The sequence below is a fragment of the Lobosporangium transversale genome (assembly GCF_002105155.1).
Source record: "Lobosporangium transversale strain NRRL 3116 chromosome Unknown BCR41scaffold_63, whole genome shotgun sequence".
In the NCBI taxonomy this organism is placed as follows: Eukaryota; Fungi; Mortierellomycota; class Mortierellomycetes; order Mortierellales; family Mortierellaceae; genus Lobosporangium; species Lobosporangium transversale.
In genome coordinates this window covers 67-14,485 of record NW_019029041.1, presented here as the reverse complement: position 1 = coordinate 14,485, position 14,419 = coordinate 67, and the positions used below count along the sequence as shown (strand labels likewise).

Here is a 14,419-nt window from a genome sequence, read left to right as displayed (position 1 = left end):
TTATTATTATTATTATTATTATTATTATTATTATTATTATTATTATTATTATTATTATTATTATTATTATTATTATTATTATTATTATTATTATTATTATAATCTGCACAAGCTCAATACCTTTTCAGTTAAACGTATACGTTGGCCCTTGTGAAGGATTATTCGCATCACATTAGGTACCAAAAACCTTGTTGAATATTATTTCGAAAGTACAGGAATATAAAATAAAATGGTTGGATTAAGAAAGTAATCATTGACACGCGCAATAAATGTAAAGAATAAAAAGCAAAGGGGAAAGATAGATAAGTCAATTACGAAAAGAGCAGAAAGAGAGCAAGGCAAACTGAGAGAGAGGGAGAGAGATGTACTTAAAAGTAGATCGAGGGCACTTTACGAGTGATGCTGGTGTTTGTCGTTCAAGGATAGTCACTCTTATAAATGTCTAAACAGCAAGGTGGTAAAAGCCTCCTCAAGACTCAAGATCGTTAGGACGGTGGATAGGGGGCCATCTTCATTTATACAGTTCATAATTTGAAGTGATGTTGGGCGAAAGATGAAGACAAATGCCACCGGATCTCCTTGGCCTTTTTGCCATAAGTATCCTTGGGCGACTAACCCCTTGTTCTCAACTTAATTCAGGATATTTCAGAATCCACTAGAGCGAAAGACGCATAGACACAGCCGTGTAGATTAGCAATCGACAGACCGATTATACCCAAGGATCATTGAAAACAGTTAGTAGATATCACAACGAACTATACTTTCTTGAAAGCACAATGAATATAATGATGATGCGCGAATATGATAAAGTAAGAGGGAGTTGATTAAGAATGGAATAAATGAAGAGAGAAAGCAAGTTAATTCATGCGTGGACAGCCTTCTGTTTATTAAAACTCGCCACAGCTGAAGGAAGAATCGTCGACAAATATATTTCCAACATTTTTAAATTGGATAAACATTCCCATTTCAGATCATGTTTAATTAACAACGATATCTCTCTTGAAATCAAAAGGCGAGCACAGAAATTCTTCGCGAAAGGATAGAACGTATTGAGAAGAAGCTTTGTTTAGTGATCTGTGAAGATCTGTGAATAAAAACTTTCTTTTTTTAAAAAAGATGTTGCTTTTCCAATGGCATCTTCGCACTTACATCCCCCAAACAAACAATAAACCCAATCTTTCAAGGCCTTTTTGGATATAGATGTCAATGAGAGTGCTGCTATTGAATGGAAGCTCGCTTGCAGAAGATGTGCCATTGTCTCCCGTCTACGTACATGTTCATAAAATAACGGCCACTTAAAGACCTTGTTTAACTTTTAATGAGATGTACACAATGCAGAATGTTTATGGTCTATATCTATGTAGTACTACAATATAACTATGGTATATATCTATTCCTTGCTAAGGTACTTATGCTTTTTGTGCAAGCGAAGCGCGTCTACGGAGGAACAACGATAGCAAGAATCCGAGACCAATCATTGGAGTCAGGATTTTGAACAGGAACTGGAATGAGCTTGCATACTCATGGATGACCAGCTGTCGGATATCATCTGGCAAATCAACCACTGCTTCCATATTGTTGATTGCACCTGTCTCTCTCAGGACCACTTGGATTTCCTCTGGATACTTGCGCAGTCTGATTAGCAACGCATTATTGATGGTTGCGGAACAGATGGCCACACCGACAGCAGAACCAATACTATTGATGAACCCAGCCAACGCTGTGGCCACAGCCATATATTCCTCTGCAGCACATTCTTGACAAGTCAACGTACAGTTCTGGAAAATGAGTCCCTGCCCAAGGCCGAGGATCAGAACGAATCCGAGCTGCATTCCCAAGCTGGTATCGACATCAAACAGGATCAACAGGCCAGTAGCGAATGTTGCCACACCTGTCCCTACTCGAATGGACAGGCGATAGTCTTTGATGTACTTGAGCAGAAACGAAGATCCCATAGTGCTGATGACCATGGCAATAGAGTTTGGGATCATGCGGAGACCCGAATCCGTAGTAGAGGTGCCTTTCACAACCTGAAAGTAGAGAGGTAGATAGAATGTGCAACCCATAAAGGTCGCACCAAACACAAAAAGGATAACCAAACTCATCGACACATTCCTATTGAGGAAGACGGCTGGGGGGATGATGGCTTCCTTGACTCGGCTTTCTACGAAAATGAGCACGACAGCCAACATAGCAAAGACACAGAAGAGGACGATGATCAAGGTGGAATTCCAGGAGTAAGTGACACCACCCCAAGTGAGAGGTAAAAGCAAACAGAGGACGGTAGCGACCACAAGGACCAATCCTGCATAATCGACCCTACGGAGCTTTTCCGAGAGATTGGACTTTTCAAAAGGTACTTTGAACAACCAGCCCACCAGGACAATCGATATAATACTCAAGGGAAGGTTGATGTAAAAACACCAGCGCCAGCTCACATGCTCCACAAAGGCACCTCCGAGTAATGGCCCCGTGATACTGGAGACTGCAAAGGCTAGCCAGACCATGGACTGGTAACGGGCACGCTCCTCAACATTAGGGAACATGTCCGAGACCATGATGATGACCACAGAAAAGAGGGCCGAGCCTCCAAGGCCCTGAAGAGCGCGGAAAAGAATCAGCGCAGTCATCGAAGGAGCGGCACCGCATCCAACCGACGCGATAAGGAAGATAACACTGCCGACTAGATACATTTGCTTGCGGCCAAAGATGTCAGAGAATTTACCATAAATAGGTTGGAAGGCCGTGTAGGCGAGAAGGTAGGCTGTGGCGATCCATGACATCTGGGTCTGAGCACCAAAATCAGAAGCAATTCGTGGAAGAGCTGCTGCAATGACACTAATATCCAAACTTGCGAGAAAGGCGCCCAAAAACATTCTATCTAGATGAGGATTAAAGAGATAGAGGAACCATATTAGCAACAGAAAAAAAAAAAATCGATCTATAGTGGAATAAGGATGAAATGAAGCAAGTGAAAAAAGACACAAAGCTCACTTACCCAAAAAACAAGAGACCACGGCGCAAAGGGGTGGCAGGAGCGGAATCGGTTCCATTGAAAGTCAACTGATCCTCTAGATCTTTCACTGCAATATCACACAGTTGAAGATCATTTGGATTTTTCTCATCATGTTCCATCTTGTAGGCGGGAGAGGAGCCGTGAGGACCAGTGTTGATCGAAGGATTAGGATCCTTTAGTAGGTGAGATGGTATTGATTCCTCCATTCGTTTTCTCATTTACTTTTGTTATTATTAGAAAAGAAAAAAGCAAAGTTGTATGCGTGTTTTGATAGGAGGAGTTGAAAGGGTATTTTGTTTTCTGTTAACAACTCTCCGGCAACAGCTCCCCTTTTATGTAGTTTTCTTTCAGAAGACTAAAAGTACCACCGCTCCAATGCTGTTATGAAATCTTTACGAGTTATTACTTTTCTACAAAAGAGGAGCAAATATCCAATAGCTCCTAAGAGAGCTGGCTGGACTGGAATTGAAAGCATAAACTCCAATCACTCCAACCGTTCTCTAGAACTTTTTTTTTTTTTTTTTTTTTTTTTTTGGAAATTAAACGTGATTGGGACTGCCATTCAATTTGTCGGTTTAACAACTGCGGCGCATTGACTAGGCTCCGTATGAAACCGTATAAAAATCTGAACACTATCACATGTTATTGGCTGCCCTATGCCCCTTGAACAATGACTTTAACATGTCCTGCACTTTCCCACGGGGTGTATCAGTGCTTTGACAAAAAATGAATAAATAAAGTAATAAAGTAAAATATAGTAACTTAATCCTTCTACCTTGGGAACCCGATACTTCTCAATCCGTTCCAACGAGTCCAATGAGCGACAATTCTCCGACAACGCTCAAAATGGAAGTTACGCTCCGCCAATGTCTATACCATTTTCTTTGGTCGATAAAACCTGTCCTGTCGCAGTCTCGCCACATCCAAAGGACCCTACGAGGAGTATTGTGCGTTTTATTAGATTTATGAATGACCACTCTCAATTCGCATGTGCAATCACTATTGGCTCTCATATGCAAAAAATCTCCTCGATGATAAACCTGGGGGACAAGAAGACTCCTAAACTTGAAGCCCAAAGTTCCTACGCTCGTGGTTGTATCTGGTGTGCCTCTATCTGAGACGTCATGGAGCAAGGTAATCGGTTGTCTCCAAGAGTTTTTGAGGTACTATTATTTGTCGAATGTTTGTTTCAAAAAAGTACGTTTGCTAATACTATAGGTCACGCTGTCTTCTTTTTAATCTACTTTCCTTTAGGTCGATCCCCTAGAACTACAAATGAGCATGACATCGTAGACAAGTATCTACTATGAAGCATAATTTGCCACACTGTCATAATGAACACTTCAATCACACCACTCTTTAGTCCTAGAAGTGGATGCAGTGCTGGATATTGGGGGGAAAGATCTTGTTTAGTAAGTAAGCTGATTTATTATTTCTTTTTTATTTCTCATCGGATCGTAGGACATTACTCATGTATAGATTGGTATCAAAGTGATTTGTAAAATATACCATTAACTGTTTTATTATAGGGACAAAATAATCTACATTAGCTTGATGCTTCTTTGCCTGTTTGCATGCTTCGTGCTGCTCGGGACCGAAGGCATGGTCTGCTGTCGCCATTGGCGGCAGAAGGCTTGCTTGGCGCCCTGGTCGCTCCTAAAGAAATGGGCCGGGACCGAGTACATGTAGTAGGGGTGCTACCTGATTTCAGACCGTGTAGCTGGGTTTTTTTATTCGTCACTTGCTCGGATGGACTAGAGCTGACAGTAGAGGGCGATGAGGCGACTGAAGATCCTTCAGAGATAGATCCATTTCGAGATGGGTTCCTGCCAAGGGGATTAGGGCCATCAACAACGGCAGTCCCTCCGGCTATACCATGCGCAGCCTTGTAGGATTCTAGATCACGCTCTACTCGCAGGCACTTGAGGCGTAGAGAATCGCGAGTGTTGGATAGAGCAATGTTCTTTTTCTTTAATGCAAGTACCTCCTCCTTGAGTTGGGCATTTTGCTTAATCTATAGAAAAAAGCATCTCGTTGGGTTAGACTAACTCTGATGAATTTCTGTTTGACTACCCGCTTCACTAAGAAAAGAATAAATTGATTTGGTTATTACCTTCAGTTTAAGCCACATGTTCTGCGCAGAATCCACGTTCATCTTTGAAAGCCTTGACAACTCATTTTCCGTGAGTGCGTTCTTCTTGATCATAGCAGCCACTTCAACCTGCAGCTGGCTCTCAATCTGAAGTCGTGCCTGTTCAGACTCGGCAAGTTCCTCGTGCAGCTTGGCCATGTCCAGCAATGTCTCTTCACGAGAAATGTCAGCCTTCACATAGGCCTCCCTATATTTATCATTGTCTGCTTGCACCTCTTTGATCCAGCCCTCCGTCTCGTGAGCGCGGGTTGCCATCCTCCGCACTTCGTCTTCTAGTTTCGCGATTTCGTTGGCTGCGTCCTCGTTCTTTGAAAGACCTCGGATGATCTTTTCCTGGTATTCGTACTCATCTTGAAGGGCCTTGATGGTGGCGTCTTTGCCAATGCTTTCAGCCTCTAGACAGTCTACCTGAGCTCTCAAATGACGGATATGATCCTCAAGCTCAGTAATTTTGTCATGAAGTACCGAATGATCTGCCTGTGTCTTCTTGGACACTGTCTCCTGTTCATTTAGCGAAGCGCTCAAGGTAGCGGCCGACTGCGCTGAAGCAGCCACCTCCGCCACCAGCTCAGCATATTTGGACTTGCTGATGGAGCACTCTGAGGTATGGTAAGCGAGAATGCCGATGATAGCACCTGAATGTTGCCTCCATGTTTCATGTGGAGCGCCCTGGCCGATCTCCTCTGTACTTCCTGATTTTTCAAACGTTTCCTTGAAAGCGGCTTCCATAGCCTGGCAGTGCGCTTCAAGCTCCTGGATACGCTCAGCGCTGATCTTACGTTCAGTCTCTCGTTCAAAATTGGACTTTTCTAGCTGGGACTGAAGGGAGCTAATACGATCCTTTTGAGTAGTTACTTCCTCATCTAGTGCTGCTTCCTTGGCCTTCCAAGCGCGCTCATTTTTCTGTGCTTTCTTGGCTTGTTTAGTAGCAGCTAACACCTTGTTCTCTAACTCCTGAATCCTTTTCTTATCCTGTGCCTCACGTTCTCTTGTCTCACTCGTTATCAACTCGATATCGTCCTCTAGTGACTTGATAGATAGGTCTTTAACATGTACCTCATTCTTTAGAGCACTAGACTCAGCTTTCAATGTCTCCGTATCTTTGTTCAACATTGTCAGCTGCGTTGAGACGTGTTGATTTTCCTGCTCCAGTTCTCTGAGCTTCTTCATTGTTTCTGTGGCCCTTCGTTCTCCTTCATCCCTCTGAACAATGACCACATCACGGTGAGACTTGACCTGTTTCAGCTCTGATTGAATAGCATCAATGCTATTCATTAACTGTGATACTTCCCCGCGCTTGTGTTCAAGCAATGCCTTCAGTTCTTTAATCTCTATTGAGGATTCTTGTTTTTGTACAAATGCCTCTACAGAGAGTTTTTGGTATTTAGCCTCCCAGGCCTCATGTTCTTGTTTGGATATTGCCTTCAGTTCCTCGTATTGCTGCTCTACCGTAGCTATGAATACAGACATATCCTGCAGCTGCAACTGGCTTTGGTGGCACTCATTCTGCAAGCGTGCTCTTTCCTGCTGGACCTTAAGGAGGGCGTTACGGTTCTGACCCAGCTCTGTGATAAGATGAGCAATCGAGCTTTCAAGGTCCTGTCGTGCCTTCAGATGATCCTGCCGTTCCTTTGTGAACAGTTGCTGCTGCTTATTGTAGTCACGGGTCATGGTCTCGACAGCTTCTGCGTGCTGTGCACGTTGCTCGTCCAGCATTCGTTCGGTTGCCTGATGTCTAGCCAACAACTCTTTATAACCATTTTGAGAAGCGTTCAGAGAATCTTCGATGGTCTGTTTTTCGTGCCGAAGACGATCTTCGGTCTCTTTTGTAACAGACGCTGTCTGTAATCGCTCTTGGTCCATTCTTTGGATTGCCTCGGTTGCGTGGCCTAGTTGGGCCTGTAGCTGCTCCTTTTCCATCTTCATTCTAGCTCTCAACTCTTGGACAGTTTTTTGCTCCTCTTGCAATCTCTGCTCAAGTTCTTTGAACGTCTTTTCTAATTGTTCAAACCTGATTCTCCATCCATCTGAGTCTTCCTTTGATGCCTTCATCTTTTCTTGATAACGCTGTTCAGCCTGTTGGTAACGCTCATTGGCCTGCGTGGATTCATGCTCAGCAGTTTCACGTTGCTCAGTCAATTGCTGCTGCCATTGCTGGCGTTCGAGATCGAATTTCTGCTGTGTCTCTGTATTGGATGCCTCTTGCTCCGCTAACAAGAGTTTGACGCGAGCAAGCTGCTTTTCCAATTCATCAATCTTCTTTTGGAGATGAGCACCCTTGCCGATCTTCTCATGAACAGCAGCTGCAGCCTTCTCTGACCTTTCGAGCTACGGACAGAGGGGAGAGGAATAATTAAATTGGGATGAGTAAATGTGGTTGGTTGATTGAATTAGTGTTGGTTATATAAATATGAGCCAACCAGACAAAAAAGATTAAAAAGATTATGAATACGTAGTATCAGAAAAGAGCCACCCATAAAAAAAAAAAAGCTATTTCTGATTGCTCCATCAATTAACCTTAAAGTTACGCATCGAGCACCACTAAATGAAACTGAGCTTTTTTTTGTCAGCTACAAACGTTGATTGGACTTACTGAAGCTTTGAGTGTGGCTTGCCGTGCAGTAAGATCAGCTAATTATTGATGTATTGGTGCAGAAAAAACAGAGAATGAATCCCAATAAGTTGGTTGCTTAAATGCTTCGTGTAACATTAAACTTTTTTTTTTTTTTTTTTTTAGGAAAGTAAATTTAGATGGATTCCAAAGCTTGCCAAACAATAAAAGAACAGTAATAAGGATGACATTGAAACATTGATAATAATAATGATAATGATAATGATAATGATAATGATAATAATAAAAAGCATACCAATCTCGCTGTCTTTGGCAACAAGTTGTGTCTGGATCGAGTTCTTTTCTTTGATGGCGCCTTGGTACATGGTTTCGGCCTTCTTCTGCTTTTCGGTCATTAGATCTATATCTTTCTGTCGTGCGATGCGATACTTTTCAAACTTGTCTGTCAAATCTGCTAGCTATTCAGATTGTTTACAAAGAATAATACAACAATTAGAAAGATGTTCATCGACCAATTGTTTCAGGGGCGGGAGATTTTCCCTTTAAGCTTTGGGCAATGTTTTTGTAATGCAAAAAATCATGTAAGGCCCCCTTTTAAAAAAGATGGCACTAACAATTGCCCGATTACTTGGAGTGCATTTTGTAAGCACAGCAGTTGAATTGCATAAGCACTTTTTTTTTTTTTTTTTTTTTTTTTTTTCAGCTATTCTTTACCTCTTTTTTTAACCTCTCTTCAGCTTGGTTGAAATTTGGGGTGCTGGCTAATTTATCAGTACTCTTGGATCGAGAACTGACAGGCCTCCGTTGATTATCTGGGGGTGTAGTGGATCCATTAGAAAAGACTGATGCCATGTCGTCGTCGTCGATGATGAGTGATGGTAAAGAGGATGTGAATGAGCCTCGTTTATATGGCCCTATTCCCCCTATCTCCCCGGACATTCTTGATCCTGCTATAGTGCTGTGTGAGCCATATGGGGATTTGGCATTCTCATCGAACCGTTTCGTCTTGCCCAGGAACCCAAAGCGCTTATAGGGATCATCGTCACCTAGTTTGACATCATAATGGTTTGGTCCTGGAGTGATCTCAATCTGTCGTTGAAGTTTATCAAATAATTCATGTGGCAAGACACAAGAGAAGCGAGCAAACAGTCAGTTGCAAGAAAACCTGCCAATACTTAATAAAAGGTGGAAAAAAAAAAAAAAAAAAGAGGGGGGTTGTAGAAAAGTGATATTTTTGCTGTGTGTGTTGACTGTTCGTTACTGTTGCTTGAGTTAAGTTGTTAACTTTTTTTTTTTTTTTGTGATACAAGCACACGCACCTTCTCCACAAATCGTTCGCTCCGAGGAAACATGACTGGCTAAAGTGGTACTGAGTATTCCCAGTTGTAAGGAAATGAGAACAAAAGGTGAATGGTGAAAAAGTCAATGGTAAATGGCAAATGACGAAGAGAATGAGAGTGGAAGAAAAAAAAAAAAAAAAAAAAAAAAAAAGGAGGAAAGGTAGAGAATGTGAGAATAGGTAAGAGAAAGGTAGGAGAGCAATAAAAAAAAAAAAAGAGAGAGGGAGAGAAAAAGAGCAATGACTTCTGTCCTTAATGGTCCTAAGCGTAGGCTCTACCTCTCGTCCCATGCACTTCTACACAGATGTCGATGTCAATCTCGTTGTCCTCGTCTTGGCCTTCTCTCCTTCCCTCTTCCTCTCCTCCTCTCCTTCTCTCTTCCTCCCCTCCTCTCTTTCTGTCTCTTTCTCTCCTTTTCTCTTTTCGTTTTTTTCTCTTTTTTCTTTTTCTCACTTGTCCTTCCAGGTCCAAAGCTGCTGCTGTGCTCTTTCCGTTTCGAAATTTATTGTGGTTTCAATTGTGTAAATCTCATGTTTTACAAAAAAATAAAATAAAATAAAAAAACCCCCATAACAATCCGATCAGATGGTATCATACATGGTATAGATGTATAACCGTTACAAGGGCACGCCCACGCATGAACTCATTCAACAACATTTGTGCTCCCGCCTTTTCCTGCTTTCTTGATCATGCGAATTCCATACACCCGTATGGTGTGAATCCTCCAGGAACCGGGAATAATTGGAAACAGGAGTGAACTATACTCCTATGCGATAAAACAGGCGAAGTAACGGTGCTTTCTCCCTTGTCTTCGCCTTCCAAATCATGCAAAATTTAGCTGGGCACTTTTATTTTGTTTTGTTTTATTTTATTTTTTCGTTTCAGGCAGTTTTGTCAAGCACTGCTAGTTGGTGACCTCCTGAATTTTATTTTTGCGATTGCTTGGCGCAATGAAAACTAGATAGAAGAGAACACACAAAAAGTTGATAGAAGATATGGTATATACAAAGTAGAGTCCTCGCCAGAAAGTCGTTGGCTAATACAATTTTTAAAATACTGTCTTTGAATCAAAAAACGATGGCTGGAGGTTATTTTATCCAATTCAAAAACGCCGAAAATATGTATATTTATCGACAACTTTCTGGCGAGGACTCTAAAAAAGCATAGTTCAGAGGCTTTGTCCATATTTCAATTACGCGTTTTTTGAAACTGGGAAACGATCTGCAGCATGAAAAAGGTCTAAAAAAAGAACGTTTCTGCGTCATCCTGTAACTTTGGTCATCAGACTATCATAGATGTTTTTGCCAACGCAGATTAACTTGTTTAAGGAGGAGCTACAAGCAATCTGCTTGGGCTGCGGGGACGATGTACAAGTCTTTGACCAAGCTCTAGCTTCAACAAAGCCAAGAACGAGCCCCATAAACGTACTCCATAAACGTGCTCCTTGTTGGATGCAAGCGAAATTTCTAGAAGCTAATATGATGTCATTCAGGGGAGAGTAGACTCTCAAAGTCCTCTGATCCTTCTAAGCCAGGGCGTAAGCAGTATCCTTTCAGGCTTGTCATCCATTCATTCACCCAAACGAATGTTCTTCCCTCGAAGATCCAGGCTAAAATATCCAGGAAATGTAAACGTGCAACTCTTTTCAATTTTGTTTATAATAATAATAATAAGTAATAAAAAAAAAAAAACTTAATGCTTACGATACGGTTCATGAGTGAAGAAGCTTTCATTGAAAGGAAAGGTAGAACCTAAATCAGGTAGCCCCTGCGGAACGTAAACAAAAACAAAAGGGTAAGGAATAAGCGATTCAAAAGCTGCCTAGAGGAAGGAAGGAAAAATGGAATAAGAAATAGCAGATCTTTATTTTGCTTTCCCTCTCTCTCTCCCTATTTATGTACACACATGTATACATATTTTTCACATTGGTGAAAGACGTGAACGCAGGTAGTCTATGATTGAATATGAAAGTAATGCTTTGATTTTGTAAAACGCGTCTCCAAATCCTATCCTTCCTAGAATCACGTGGATAATTCTTCTCACTTTTTTTTTTTTTTTTTTTTTTTTTTTTTTAGCATTTCACAATCTTTTTACCAAACTACTCACGAACATACAACATGTCAACTAATCACAAAGACTCGGACGATGAAGGGGCAGCAGCATCAGCTGGACCTAAGAAGCATCATCTTACGTTGCTGGAATTACAAAAACAAAAACTAGACAAGCTTTTAGAAAAGATTGATAAGCCCGTTCATATTCCTGAGCGACCTGGAAAAAAGACTGGCGCACCAAAGGAGCCTAAAAACTACGTGAAGAATGTCCAAGGCTCCAGTGCTGGTGCAGGGAGTGGCGAGTTTCATGTTTATAGGGCTGGGCGTAGGCGAGAGTATGCAAGATTAAAGAATATGGAACTTGAGTCTAAACAGGTATATAAAACTAAGGAAAAAAAAAAAAAATTAGGAAAAATGAAGCAATTGAACAACAGAATCAGTAACTTACTTGTAAAGTTTACTAAAGCAGTTTTCTTTAAAGAGTACTTGTTTGAGAAGGAAGCGGAATTGATTTTTCTTTCTTTAATTTAAAAAAAAAAAAAAATCCTTCGCTTGACTTGTACTAATTCTCTGGCTATCATTAAATGTTACTACCTTAGGAGAGAGAACAGCGTGAATATGAGGAAAGAATGGAGGCAAAGCGAAGGGAAGACGAGGAAAAAACAGAAAGGAATAGAGCCAAGCGACAAAGGAGGAAACAACGTGCGAATAATAACAAGCTCAGTAAAAGGAAGAATACTAATGACGATGACGATAACGATGACAATCAGGAGGATGCCGGGTCAAAAAAGAAAAATAGGGCTAGCGATCAGGAGGAGGAGGAGGAGGAGGAGGAGGAGGAGGAGGAGGATGACGCTCGGAGAGATAGTAAGCGGCCCAAGCATCATTCAGACCAGGAGGATCAATAGTATCGTCTAATTTCTCTGCATATTAATAAAAAAAAGTTGAAAATCTAACTCTGAACCAGGAAAAAACAATCATGGCTTGGAGCTTTGTATGCTCGTAAGGATGTTTATTTGAACAAGTTGACAATTATTCTTCTCCACCATCAACATTTTTTCGTACTTTTTTTTATTTTATTTTATTTCATTTATTTTTAATAGTTTACTTCCTTACTTTGAACCATGAAGAAGCTTGGGCTAAGTAACTAATGTGTTTGAAAAAGGCCTACTTTGAAGACAAGACAGGCTTTGTCCCTGATCTACACAAGCCACTCAGTCATATACGCGTCTTGGTGGCAAAACAACCTCGTTTATTTATTTATTTTTTATTTTTATTTTTATTTTTTTCCACCAAGGCTCATTGGACTTCAAATACATTCATGTCGACAGCAGCATCTCATGTGAAGCGTGAACGAGACGATGCCGTTGGGGTGTCTTCAGAAGATGACTACTTTACACCTGACTCATCTGCCTCTCCTACACCTTACAAAAAACCAAGGTCACCGTCAACTACACTGGAGACGAATGTAGGAACAACAGTAACAGGACAGCAAACACCTCCTTTGGTAAAAGCTGAAGATACAGCGGCAACAACAGCAGCAGATCCCTCTATGGATCCAAGTACTCAGCTGGAACGTATTTTCAAAAACTTGAGACTTCGTCGTATCGTCAAAGAAAACCACTCTAGTGAAATCAATCAATTGGCCTTTTGTCAAAACCACAGATATAACAGGACACCCTATGGAATAGATCGAGTCAGAGTCCTAGAAAGGCGTGGCGCTATACTAAAGGATCCAACAGATAACAGCAATGTCCTTGCTACTACTGGAGGCCCTCAGGTATAAAGAAAAGAAAGAAAGAAAGAAAGAAAGAAAGAAAGAGTACTGTCAATTACAACATGTGTCAAGCTCTATCTTGAGATCTGTATGATCCGAACACCAGCCTCGTAGATACCATGAGACTAAATATACTCCTTTCTTATCTTGATCTAGGCGAACATCTATGATAATGAACATTGTGGAGATCATTTGGATATCATGTCACACTTCTTACTTGATCCTACTGGCGAAGAAGGCTTTGAAGAACTTCCGGTACGCTAAAAAAAAAAAAAAAAAAAAAAAAAAAGCACTGACAGTTCTTTATCACACCGCATCTTTTTTTCTATTTATGGAAAACTGCATTGGATGATGGAATTGATTTATCGATACCTTTCTATTTCTCGTTTTGACATCCCATATCGATAGGAAATGTTGACATGTTGTTGGATGAACCAGCCACAGGACGCAATCCTTGCCACAGCTGGAACTGATAAAATGATTCATATCCTCAGTTTAGCAAGATCAAAGGAGCTTATGCGACTTTCAGGCCACAAACGTAATTGATCTATGAAGATGAAGAGGATTCTTATGGCACAGTATGATTATAGACGATAAAAAAAAAAACTATCGATCGAGTTGCTAAAGCACTTCCCCCCCCCCCCCCTTTTTGTTATATCATCCAATAGATACTATTACGGATATCCAGCCACATCCTATAAGAGATGAATATATACTCTCAGCATCTAAGGATGGCACTATTCGCCTGTGGAATATCCTTACAGGGAACTGCCTGGTGATTTTTGAATATAAGGCATCCGTAGTTGTAAGTTCAGGATTTTAAGAAGGAGGAAGCTCGAGGATGGGTCGTGGTTTGTTTTTTCTTAATCCTTTCTAAATCTTTTTTTTTTTTTTTTTTTTTTTTTTTCTATTTTTTCTATTTTTTCTATTTTTTCTAAAAAAAAAAACGCCCCTTTAGTGCTTCAATCCCCACACTCAGGGTACGACGTTTTTGAGCGGAAGCTACAATGGAGATATCCGTGAATGGGATATGCCCTCGTTTGATGAGGAACCTAAAGAACCTATTGTCGTGCCTTTGACGGAAAGTCGCATGCTACAATCAGGATTACACTCTGCAAGGATAGGTAAATGCTGAAAAAAAAAAAAAAAAAAAAAAGCGGATGAAATTAAGTAACACATGAATACTATCTATATCTTCTTTTTTTTTTTACTCGTTACTTATCACTCTGAATGTCTCATAGATTGTATCCGCTTTGCCAAAAATAAGGTGTTGTCGAAATCTGTGAATGGAAAGATCGAATATTGGGATTCAGAGACACTGGAGCACATCCGTACATTCACCGTGAAAAACACAGCCAGTAATCAATGTCGATTTGATGTCAGGTATGGCAGATATTTTAAATATATAAAATGTTTGTCTATCTCCTGGTGCCATAGTCGTGCTATGATTCACCATGGATACCTTTACTGAGCGTTTTCATTATTTTTACATTTACATATGAAACTAGTCT

The 14,419-nt window shown here is 40.8% G+C and overlaps 4 protein-coding genes across 4 annotated transcripts; 2 read left to right on the top strand and 2 right to left on the bottom strand.

Moving 5' to 3' along the window:
* Window positions 1–1,409: 1,409 nt before the first annotated feature.
* BCR41DRAFT_313715 (major facilitator superfamily domain-containing protein) lies at window positions 1,410–2,876 on the bottom strand (the record flags this gene model as incomplete). Its single annotated transcript, XM_022021151.1, has 1 exon — window positions 1,410–2,876. One exon carries the CDS (start codon window positions 2,874–2,876, stop codon window positions 1,410–1,412), a length of 1,467 nt encoding a protein of 488 aa, XP_021876109.1.
* A 1,645-nt stretch (window positions 2,877–4,521) lies between these two features.
* BCR41DRAFT_209947 (hypothetical protein) lies at window positions 4,522–8,590 on the bottom strand. Its single transcript, XM_022019954.1, has 5 exons — window positions 8,455–8,590; window positions 8,036–8,194; window positions 7,762–7,799; window positions 5,130–7,496; window positions 4,522–5,030 (listed from the first exon to the last, which is right to left on the bottom strand). Exons 2-5 carry the CDS (start codon window positions 8,133–8,135, stop codon window positions 4,563–4,565), a joined length of 2,973 nt encoding a protein of 990 aa, XP_021876108.1. The 5' UTR covers window positions 8,136–8,194; window positions 8,455–8,590; the 3' UTR covers window positions 4,522–4,562.
* Window positions 8,591–11,169: 2,579 nt separating this feature from the next.
* Window positions 11,170–11,920, top strand: BCR41DRAFT_363438 (hypothetical protein; the record flags this gene model as incomplete). The annotated part of the gene is made up of 2 exons (XM_022025883.1): window positions 11,170–11,506; window positions 11,731–11,920. Coding segments are annotated over exons 1-2 (386 nt in total), but the record flags the coding sequence as incomplete, so codon positions are not given.
* Window positions 11,921–12,683: 763 nt separating this feature from the next.
* Window positions 12,684–14,043, top strand: BCR41DRAFT_313706 (WD40-repeat-containing domain protein; the record flags this gene model as incomplete). The annotated part of the gene is made up of 5 exons (XM_022021150.1): window positions 12,684–12,911; window positions 13,065–13,163; window positions 13,317–13,446; window positions 13,577–13,713; window positions 13,867–14,043. The coding sequence occupies 5 exons, from the start codon at window positions 12,684–12,686 to the stop codon at window positions 14,041–14,043; spliced, it is 771 nt and encodes a 256-aa protein (XP_021876106.1).
* Window positions 14,044–14,419: the final 376 nt, after the last annotated feature.

Excerpts from the sequence above, each read along its gene's own strand:
- BCR41DRAFT_209947 (XM_022019954.1), bottom strand. The coding sequence starts at position 8,135 with ATGACCGAAAAGCAGAAGAAGGCCGAAACCATGTACCAAGGCGCCATC. Across the intron at positions 7,800-8,035 it reads TGCCAAAGACAGCGAGATTG|CTGATCTTACTGCACGGCAA; the intron begins GTATGCTTTTTA and ends ATCAATAATTAG. Across the intron at positions 5,031-5,129 it reads ACATGTGGCTTAAACTGAAG|ATTAAGCAAAATGCCCAACT; the intron begins GTAATAACCAAA and ends TTTTTTCTATAG.